Source organism: Scomber japonicus, chromosome 14 (assembly GCF_027409825.1).
Source record: "Scomber japonicus isolate fScoJap1 chromosome 14, fScoJap1.pri, whole genome shotgun sequence".
Classification (NCBI taxonomy): Eukaryota; Metazoa; Chordata; class Actinopteri; order Scombriformes; family Scombridae; genus Scomber; species Scomber japonicus.
The window spans coordinates 14,327,333-14,337,039 of record NC_070591.1 but is presented as its reverse complement, the minus strand read 5'-3'; the positions used below and the strand labels follow the sequence as shown (position 1 = coordinate 14,337,039).

The following is a 9,707-nucleotide window of genomic DNA, read 5'->3' as shown; positions in this document are numbered from 1 at the left end:
AAATAAAATTACAAGTAATAAAAACAGTCATAGGCTACCTCATACTACGCCATGAGCCCCAAAAATGTGTTTTTTACAGGACCAAAGGTTAGTTTCCAGCCAGGTAAATGTAATATGTGATCCTGTGTTTTCCATTATAAATTATTTTAGATTTTATTTTCACAAATCTAACTGTTGCATAAAAATATACCATATTTCTATCTATTGATTATACAGGTATTAGCATTCAGTTTATGATATAAAGATTGTGCACCATGGCATCTATATAATTGTCAACCACAAAAAAACACTGGAAATATGTTGAGGCAGCCAATCACTACTTAAATATGACATTTCAATGTAAGTTAATGTTAAAATTCTTTGTGCAGTTTACACTGTAAAACATGCCTGTTTTCAGACCCCCTCAAACAGATACATACACAGACACACAGCTTCACATGTCACAGGGATTTTATTGAGAACAAAAACCTCTGGACATTCACATCTCAGGATCTCTAGAACATTCAATTTGATGTTTTAACTTCTTCTGAACATAAACAAACTGGTATTTTAAAAGAGAAACATTTCTATTCTGAAGTAACTTCAGAACACTAAAATAAACAGATTTCTGTTTAGGCAGTGCCCCTCACTTAAAACTCTTCACCCTCCTCCTCTCCTTCACCCTCAACAGAGTCCATCCCAACCTCCTCATAATCCTTCTCCAGAGCTGCCATGTCCTCTCTGGCCTCAGAGAACTCCCCCTCCTCCATTCCCTCACCCACATACCAGTGAACAAAGGCACGCTTGGCGTACATCAGGTCAAACTTGTGGTCGAGTCGAGCCCAGGCCTCTGCGATGGCGGTGGTGTTGCTCAGCATGCACACAGCCCTCTGGACTTTAGCCAGGTCTCCACCGGGAACTACAGTGGGCGGCTGGTAGTTGATACCCACCTTGAAACCAGTGGGACACCAGTCCACAAACTGGATGGTGCGCTTGGTCTTAATGGTGGCAATGGCAGCATTGACATCTTTGGGCACCACATCACCACGGTACAGAAGGCAGCACGCCATGTATTTACCGTGGCGGGGATCACATTTTACCATCTGATTAGAAGGCTCAAAGCAGGCATTGGTGATTTCTGCCACCGTTAACTGCTCGTGGTACGCCTTCTCAGCGGAGATGACAGGAGCGTAGGTGGCCAGAGGGAAGTGGATACGGGGATATGGCACCAGGTTGGTCTGGAACTCTGCAAGATCAACGTTAAGGGCACCGTCGAAGCGAAGGGAGGCAGTAATGGAGGACACAATCTGACTCATCAGCCGGTTCAGGTTGGTGTAGGTTGGACGCTCGATATCCAGGTTCCTGCGACAGATATCGTAGATGGCCTCGTTATCCACCATGAAGGCACAGTCAGAGTGCTCCAGGGTGGTGTGGGTTGTCAGGATGGAGTTGTAGGGCTCTACCACAGCAGTGGACACCTGGGGAGCGGGATAGATGGAGAACTCCAGCTTGGACTTCTTGCCATAGTCGACTGACAGACGCTCCATCAGCAGGGAGGTAAAACCAGAGCCAGTACCACCACCGAAGCTATGAAAGACCAGGAAGCCCTGAAGCCCAGTACACTGATCAGCCTGACGACAGAAGAACAGACATTGATCAAATGTAAGAAACACGTTATCTGTAGTGGAAATCAGAACATAGAAATGCAATGTTACTTGACCTGATAAAAGCCACAATCAAATAAATATAAAAATTTGACATTAAGCTATGAATGTCATGATTACATGTGTGTTACTGTGAACTTAAATACTATACTTGTCATAGCCAGATCTTATTGTATCTGAGGATAGCATTATCAGGGTTTTTTGTATATATATTTGAAACGGCCAACATCAAAGAAGCACCTCTTCTAAGAGCTGGTCAAAATACAAAATAAAGCTGTGCTGTCTGGTGACATTAAACTTCCTGCTAGGTGGTGTGTATAATGAAAGAAAAAATGCTCTTTCTTTGAGTTTTCTTTAACGAACACAGACTCTGCTAGGTTGATAGTGGCCCAAGGGCTATAAGTTAGTTAACTGATACAAGAGCTAGAGACTCACATCATTCAAAAAAATAGAGCCTAAAAGTTAATTTAACAGTTATAAATGAACATGGTAATTTTTTAAATCATGAGAACTTTTGCATTAAATATAATCTTCAATGCTCATTAAAAGAGTACAATAAAGTAATTAAAGCCATTCCAATTCAATTTAAAACAATGACACAACAACTGGTGGTGCATTCAAATGTTTTGGAAATGAGATCACTCTGTGTAGAAGGAGTCAATTTAGGTAGTAAACAATTATCTAATAAATTCATTAGAAATGTTTTTAACACACAGTACTATCCTTACCAGCTAAAAAGAAAATATGTTCTGTGTGATTACAATGACATTGAGGCAAGAAAAATAAGGAAGAGATATTTATCTTATCCAATCCCTCACAAAGCGAAAGAGGTGACATTTAAAATATTAAATGATATCTATCCATCTAACCAATTCCTACATGTAAGATTTAATTGGGACAAACAATTTATGTGGATTTTGTGAGAGTGACATTGAAACAGTAAAGCATTTTTTCTTTGAATGTGATCATGTTGGAGAATTTTAGTCTTCATTTCAAAACTGGTTGTTAACCAAACAAATAACAGTGCATCCTTTGAACTGGATGTCTATTAAGGTTGGAGTACAGTTAAAGGAGATGAACTTGGACTTCTTGGTGAACAATCTAATTTCACTTGGGAAACATTTTATTCACAGATGTAAATACCTCAAGATGAAACCCCACATCAATGGTTGGGAGACTGAACTCAAGTTATACAAGAAATCCTTGTACTTCATGACAAACAAAAAAGCTCAGAGACTATTTTCTTTAATGAACTTATTTGCCCTTCTAGAATGAGACCCTCACATTGTTATTTCTTGTTTCTTTTCTTCTTTTGTTTTATTGTATTGGCTTCTCTTCATATCTTACAAGCTGATTCAACATCTTCAATTATTGTATCACAGAATGTTCCTTAAATGTTTGTAATGTTATAATACTGGAATAAAAATAAATAAATACAAAAAGTTGTAGATGATGATTTTGTGCCCTCTGCTGGATAGAGATGAACTACATAATGTGTGTCATGCACAGCATGCTGTATGTACTGTTGTCACTTTCTTGCTACAGTTATTTGGAAATGTCCCAGACTTTTATTATCAGGAAGAAACTCCATCTGCTCTGAATTTACCCACCAGTTTACGGATCCTGTCCAGCACCAGGTCAATGATCTCTTTGCCGATGGTGTAGTGTCCACGGGCGTAGTTGTTAGCAGCGTCCTCCTTGCCAGTGATCAGCTGCTCAGGATGAAACAGCTGGCGGTAGGTCCCAGTTCTCACCTCATCTGAAGAGGCAGGTTCGATCATAAATTATTCAAGGGTCTGACAAAACAAAATCAAGCAGTAACAATGAAGTTTATATTTAATTAAGAGTTTACCAATGACAGTGGGCTCCAGGTCCACAAAAACAGCTCTGGGGACGTGCTTTCCAGCTCCAGTCTCACTGAAGAAGGTGCTGAAGGAATCGTCTCCTCCTCCAATGGTCTTGTCACTGGGCATCTGTCCATCAGGCTGGATCCCATGCTCCAAGCAGTAAAGCTCCCAGCAGGCATTGCCAATCTGGACACCAGCCTGACCCACGTGCACTGAGATACACTCACGCTGGAGGAAAAACAGGAAGTTTGTAAGTTCTGGCCAGTTCATACTAATCAGAAACTAATCAGAAACTTTTGACCACATATGAAAAACAGCTAAAGAGCTACTGTAAGGTGAGATCCAGAGGTGGGGAAACAAACATTTGTAAAGAACATGATGATCAAATAGCCTGATAAATACAGCACATTCATTAATTTACACTCAAAGTTAACAGAGGGAGACTTACACAACATGTCAGGTCACACTTAAGGACCTCAAGACAGTGCAGTGTCTTGAGCCCCCCCCCCCCCCCCCCCCCCCCATGTTAAAAAATAAATAAATAAATAGGGGAGACAGTCAATTTGTATGGCCCAATATCAAATGTTCCTCAGGGGGTTTCTATAATCAGTACAGCAACTCAGCATCCTTTATCCTTAGACCCTAGCTTTGAATAATGAAAAACTTCCTAAACCTCAAGCAGAAGAACAGAGGAGCCATCAGACATGCAATATATGTGTGTACAGAACAAACCAAGAGAGCAAAATTACAGAAATACAGCTTAGACAAACAGGATGACAAATAATAGGTGGATTGATAACATCCATCTGTGAATGTTTCTAGAAATATTAAAGTTTTAATTTACAAATTATCATCACTGATATGAACTTTGAAACAATAGTGTGTATTAACAGTTAACCCATCTTACATTAGTTAACTCAGCTAAATTAACACTAAAGTTTTCAGTAGGGTAATGTTTTTAGTGAAACTCAGATTTTAAACCGTCTTTCTGTGTGAATGCTTTGGGGTCTGTTCAAGACATTTGCTAAATACACTGTAATGTACCTCAAACTGAAGAAGTGACAACAGAGCAGGCGCTAACTCCCGCCAGTGGATCTCCAACCGTTATTTGAGTACCGCCATTTTGTGTAAGTTCACAGACAATATATCAACTGACAGAGACAATGAAAAAAACATAACTAATCTATACTTCATTTATAAATTCACCAAATATGATCATGAAACTGCTAACGTTATTTGTCAGGCCCTAATATTTGACTTTTCTTTCAGCTAACCCAATGTAGCATTAAGATAACCTAGCTTTGAACACACATTTTTCAGCAAATAAAATCATACCAGTTCAGTAAATTAATGATTAATTAATTCATAATAATGTGGGCCACCAACAATCTTTAAATCTGGATAAATCAATAACTTTTACATGACTACTACTCACCATGTTTCTCGAGGCTTTGTGAAGATGAAGGAGGCGTTGCTTGTTGGTGAATTGATGTAATGGCGGCTGGCTACCTCCTTGGCTTTAATAACGTTTATGCCAGGCTGAGGTTTTTATACTATGGAGATTTTTATATACTCGCGCTGCGTCTGGAAAGATGAATCTGATTGGTTGGCAGCCACGATAGAACTTTTCCTATTGGTTAAATTTAAAACAGTCTCTTTCCACTATAACCGCTGTCTGTTGCTATGGCAACCCTTCTTCTTGCAAAGTTTCAAATTCGGTTGTGAAAAGTCAGGATGGGACACACACACACACACACACACACACACACACACACACACACTAGATAATAGTTTTAGAAAGTTGCCTCCTCAACTTTCTAAAACTGGCATTGAAAAATAAAGGGGATGCGAGGGATTGAACATAAAAAGGAAGAGTGACCCCATTCGGAAATCGAGAAAAGAGGAGACGTAATATTATATAGATCATGGGATGACAGCTATGACAAATAGACGAGGTTTTCAAAGACCCACATTGCAGTCAGAGTGTTGGAGCGAAAACTATGTCTGCGGTGTCTGGATAAATTATTACATTCCAGCAGATGGCGACAAAGCAGTATTGATGGATTCTAAGGTTACCCGTAAAAAATAGAAGAAGAAGAAACGCAAACCTAGCGTTCTTTTGTGGTCGGAACCTTTGTTCGCGGGACGGTTTACGCTGGTGCACACACGGTGAACCTTCACTCCTCAAACAGGTTTATTGTTTTGATTTAGTAAATTGCTTTTTTCACGTGAATTTTAGTGATTGGTTCGACGGAAAAACATTTTTTGAAAAACAGCAGCACTCTTGAGGATTTACTCAAACCCGTGCAGACAATGGAAATAATGACCGTGTCGGCGAAAAAACGGCGCTGTTGACAAAGATGCTTTCTCCGAGATAAGCTAATGTTAGCTGTGTGGCTAACGCAGCTACGTATCTTTGGTAACAACATGACGGTGATGAGGAGCTGCGGTGTGTAGGAGCGACTGACCACACACCGGATCGCGCCGATTTCCTTTACATTGTCAATCACTGATTCAAAGGATTGCTTCGCCTGAGTCCCCGGATAGACGTAAAACTGTTTTCCCAATCAAACGAACCACAGGGGGTACCTTCAACCAGCTGGTTGTCTTTGAAGAGGTAAGTGAGTGTGTTAGAAAATCAGCTAGCTTACGTCACCGAGAGTGATACTTTTTCCAGATGCAGTTGATTGTGTGTTTGTGATGTCTTCATAGTTTGCTTCTATAGCTTTTTTTTTAAATTAGACCTCATCTATTCATCTGTCATTACAGCGTTGGATATCTACACTGCTTGCTTTTCAATGGGTGAGGAAAAACCGGACACGCTGGACTTTGTGAAGGATTTCCAGGAGTATCTGAGCCAGCAGACTCAACATGTCAACATGATATCAGGCTCAGTCAGCGGCGTCAAAGAGGCGGACGAGCTGCCAGCCGGTAACATTTCCATGTTTACAGCTCCTCTGTGTGAATTCAGCAGTTTAGTACCATTTGATCACGTTAATATTTCAGGCATGACAGATGCATTTCCTAGGATGACCTTACGTCTGACATCAGATAATTAACATTTGACGACTGTTGTAGTGATCCATAATTGCTGTAGTTATCTGTGGGGCTGAAAGGATTAGTCGGTAAATTGGCTAGAAAATGAATCTTCAACTATTTTAACCTATTCATTGGTTTAAGTCATTTCAACCATAATTCTCTCTCTCTAGTTCCTAAAATGTCTGGGGGATAGGGAAGTAACAATTGGTATTACCAATAACAGAAACAGGCAAAACCAAGCATTTATTTAACAAAGCAGAATCACAATAAAACAAAAACTCTTCAATAAACAACAAAGTATGGACCTAACTAAAAAATAAGCAAGTCAATAAGATAACTTTAACTGACAAAACCACTACTAGTCACTAATGCAAGATACCAACAACTGCACTGTGGACCACTAGCCCAGAGAAAGGGAAAGCTAGAGCCTTTATACTGGGACTGATTACAAACAGAGCTCAGCTGTGGTGATCAGCTGAGGGAGGAGGGCAGTACCTGTCAAGCGAAACAAAACACAAAGCAAACACTATGGCACGTAACAGTTAGTATTAGTTATGAGTTTTATTTAAATGTAAACATCTTCAGCATCAATGTCCTGCTAGTGTTGCATTGTGACACTTTATTAGCAGTAAGTGGTGTAAACAATTGAATTCATCATTGATTCTATAGTGAAGTAAAGTCCGATTTTGTATGGAATGTCATGTTTTGTTTTCTTAGCATAAATAAATTACCTCTGTAAATGTCCCTGTATGCAGACTGCAGTCAGAATGGGCTGGATCACCCTGCAGTGGATATGTCACTGGAGGACAGCTCAGGGATCCTGGTGGATGGCTTTGAGAGGACCTATGATGGCAAGCTCAAGTGCCGCTACTGCAACTATGCCACCAGAGGCACAGCCCGACTCATTGAGCATATCCGAATTCACACAGGTAAGTGTTAATAGTTGGCTTTCAGGTTATTTTTCCACTGGGTTTTATAATTAAACCTTTTTTTCTGCAATCAAACAGGAGAGAAACCTCACCGCTGCCACCTCTGCCCATTTGCTTCCGCCTATGAACGCCACCTCGAGGCCCACATGAGATCACACACAGGCGAGAAGCCTTACAAGTGCGAGCTGTGCTCCTTCCGCTGCAGTGACCGTAGCAACCTGTCACACCATCGCCGCCGACGCCACAAACTTCTGCCGATGAAAGGTGCTCGCTCACTTTCCCATAAGAAGATGCTGAGTGTCTTGCAGAAGAAGGCCAGCTCACTGGGCTATGGCCGCAGAGTCCTCATCAACTTCAGCCCCCCTTCTATGGTGGTACACAAGGCTGACAATGTGAATGACTACTCCCATGAGCTACCCCATTTACGTCAGGAGACCTATGATAATCCGAGTCAGGCAGGCGAGGACGGGATCTCAACAAATCCAAATCACCATCACCATGATTTGATCATGGATAACCCCCTGAACCAGCTGTCCACTCTGGCAGGCCAGTTGGCCAGCCTCCCTTCAGAGTCCCAGGCTCAGACTCAACCTCCCATGTCTCCTGGAGCAGAGTCTATTGTTGATGAGAAGCCTTTTCTCATCCAGCAACCCCACCTCGCCACAGCTCCTGTGGCAGTCACAGCCAGCATGGCCCATGCCTCCTCCTCTTCCCCAGTCACCCCAGAGCCCCGAGCTCCTCCACACAGCAACTGCAGCCCTGGAAGGGGACCTTGCAGCGAGCACAGCGGGCGTACCAGTACCCCTAGTATCTCCAACAGCCAACCCAGTACACCAGCCCCAGGCCTGTCTGCCCCAATCCAGGACCCCCACATGCTGCATCACTGCCAGCACTGTGACATCTACTTCCCTGACAACATCCTCTACACCATCCACATGGGCTGCCATGGTTACGAGAACCCATTCCAGTGCAACATCTGCGGCCACAAGTGCAAGAGCAAGTACGACTTTGCCTGCCACTTTGCCCGCGGGCAGCACAAGTAAGGCAGATGAATGAGGAAAAGAACTTTGAACGGACAGCTTTGTTTTATTAATTCCATAGTAATTTTATTTATTGGTCTTTTACTTGGCCTTGATGTAGCCTAGCCTTTTGAAAGTTGTACTTATACAGGAAAATGTCAACATTCAGATGGTTTCATTTTGTATAATTAATGGTGCCCATTCAAGTGTATTATAAAGGGATGATCAGTGTTTTCCACAGGTTGAGAATTTACTTTTGGTGGTGGAGGGAGTCACTTTCATTTGCTAACAGAAAAACACCTCCCAAACATGGAAATTAGCAGGACTAATATTTGTAGACTCAGTTAATGTAGTACTCAGTCTGCTTTATCCTTTAGTTTTTACAAATCCATTCCTTCAGGAATGCAATGCTGTGCAAAGTTGGAGCGTCTCACAAGCACGTGAGCTCAACTGATAAGCAGACTGTTCAAATCTGTCTGCTTTTTTCAAATGCAATACCATGCAGCACTGACATAACTCTGACAATAATAAACCCAAGCAAGATGTTTATTTCAAACTAGTGGCTGCTGAAAAGCTCTCATGTGGCTTAGGAGGTAGGGCACATTGTCCACTAATAGCAGGTTTCCTACTCCTGTCCATATGATGAAGTGAATTTGAGCACTTTTCCTTTCAGTGACTTTTGATGCACAGAACACAGGTGTAATACTTTTTGGATGAAGTTGATAAGAGTCAAACTAAGGACACACTACAGCTTTTGAGAAAATCATACACATCCATTTGCTAAATGTAATAATTTTATTGACACCCTTGAACATCACCTGATGGAGGACCGTAGCTCACCTGTACCTGCCAAAGAAGTTAAGGGGTGAGGAACCGCTCCCACAGCAAAATGGCGTTCACACTCAATAGCATTAAAAAATACAAAATGCAAAATCAAAGAAACACATCTATATGAGTGGGCCACCCAAATAGATTCTCAACACTCCTGTAGCTATATCTAAAGATTGCTCTGATGATACTAACACAGGAGTGACACTGTTGGCCTAGAGTGATCTTACTTGAGCCTTGTTGAAATTATTTCAGTGCTTTGGTGCATTAGAACTATTTCTTTGCAGTGCCTGACATATTCACTTTCTTGTGTGTCCAAGATCAAGAGGACTGTTACTTTGAAGATTAACAGATATTATTACAATATCCTATTCTTCTTCTTTGCCCAGAACCATGGGAAGA

General features: G+C 41.4%; 2 protein-coding genes across 2 annotated transcripts; one reads left to right on the top strand and one right to left on the bottom strand.

Moving 5' to 3' along the window:
* Window positions 1-629: 629 nt before the first annotated feature.
* Window positions 630-3,695, bottom strand: LOC128372682 (tubulin alpha-1B chain-like). Its single transcript, XM_053332807.1, has 3 exons — window positions 3,496-3,695; window positions 3,254-3,402; window positions 630-1,610 (listed from the first exon to the last, which is right to left on the bottom strand). Exons 1-3 carry the CDS (start codon window positions 3,614-3,616, stop codon window positions 630-632), a joined length of 1,251 nt encoding a protein of 416 aa, XP_053188782.1. The 5' UTR covers window positions 3,617-3,695.
* A 1,976-nt stretch (window positions 3,696-5,671) lies between these two features.
* On the top strand, window positions 5,672-8,890 carry ikzf5 (IKAROS family zinc finger 5). The gene is made up of 4 exons (XM_053332806.1): window positions 5,672-6,107; window positions 6,260-6,421; window positions 7,285-7,458; window positions 7,537-8,890. The coding sequence occupies exons 2-4, from the start codon at window positions 6,289-6,291 to the stop codon at window positions 8,499-8,501; spliced, it is 1,272 nt and encodes a 423-aa protein (XP_053188781.1). The 5' UTR covers window positions 5,672-6,107; window positions 6,260-6,288; the 3' UTR covers window positions 8,502-8,890.
* The last annotated feature ends 817 nt before the right edge of the window (window positions 8,891-9,707 follow it).

Bases quoted from the DNA above. Each gene is read 5' to 3' on its own strand.
- LOC128372682 (XM_053332807.1), bottom strand. From the start codon at position 3,616: ATGCCCAGTGACAAGACCATTGGAGGAGGAGACGATTCCTTCAGCACC. The intron at 3,403-3,495 runs GTAAACTCTTAA...CTGCCTCTTCAG, and splicing joins CCTGGAGCCCACTGTCATTG to ATGAGGTGAGAACTGGGACC. The intron at 1,611-3,253 runs GTGGGTAAATTC...TTCTGTCGTCAG, and splicing joins TGGACAGGATCCGTAAACTG to GCTGATCAGTGTACTGGGCT.
- ikzf5 (XM_053332806.1), top strand. From the start codon at position 6,289: ATGGGTGAGGAAAAACCGGACACGCTGGACTTTGTGAAGGATTTCCAG. The intron at 6,422-7,284 runs GTAACATTTCCA...CCCTGTATGCAG, and splicing joins GGCGGACGAGCTGCCAGCCG to ACTGCAGTCAGAATGGGCTG. The intron at 7,459-7,536 runs GTAAGTGTTAAT...GCAATCAAACAG, and splicing joins GCATATCCGAATTCACACAG to GAGAGAAACCTCACCGCTGC.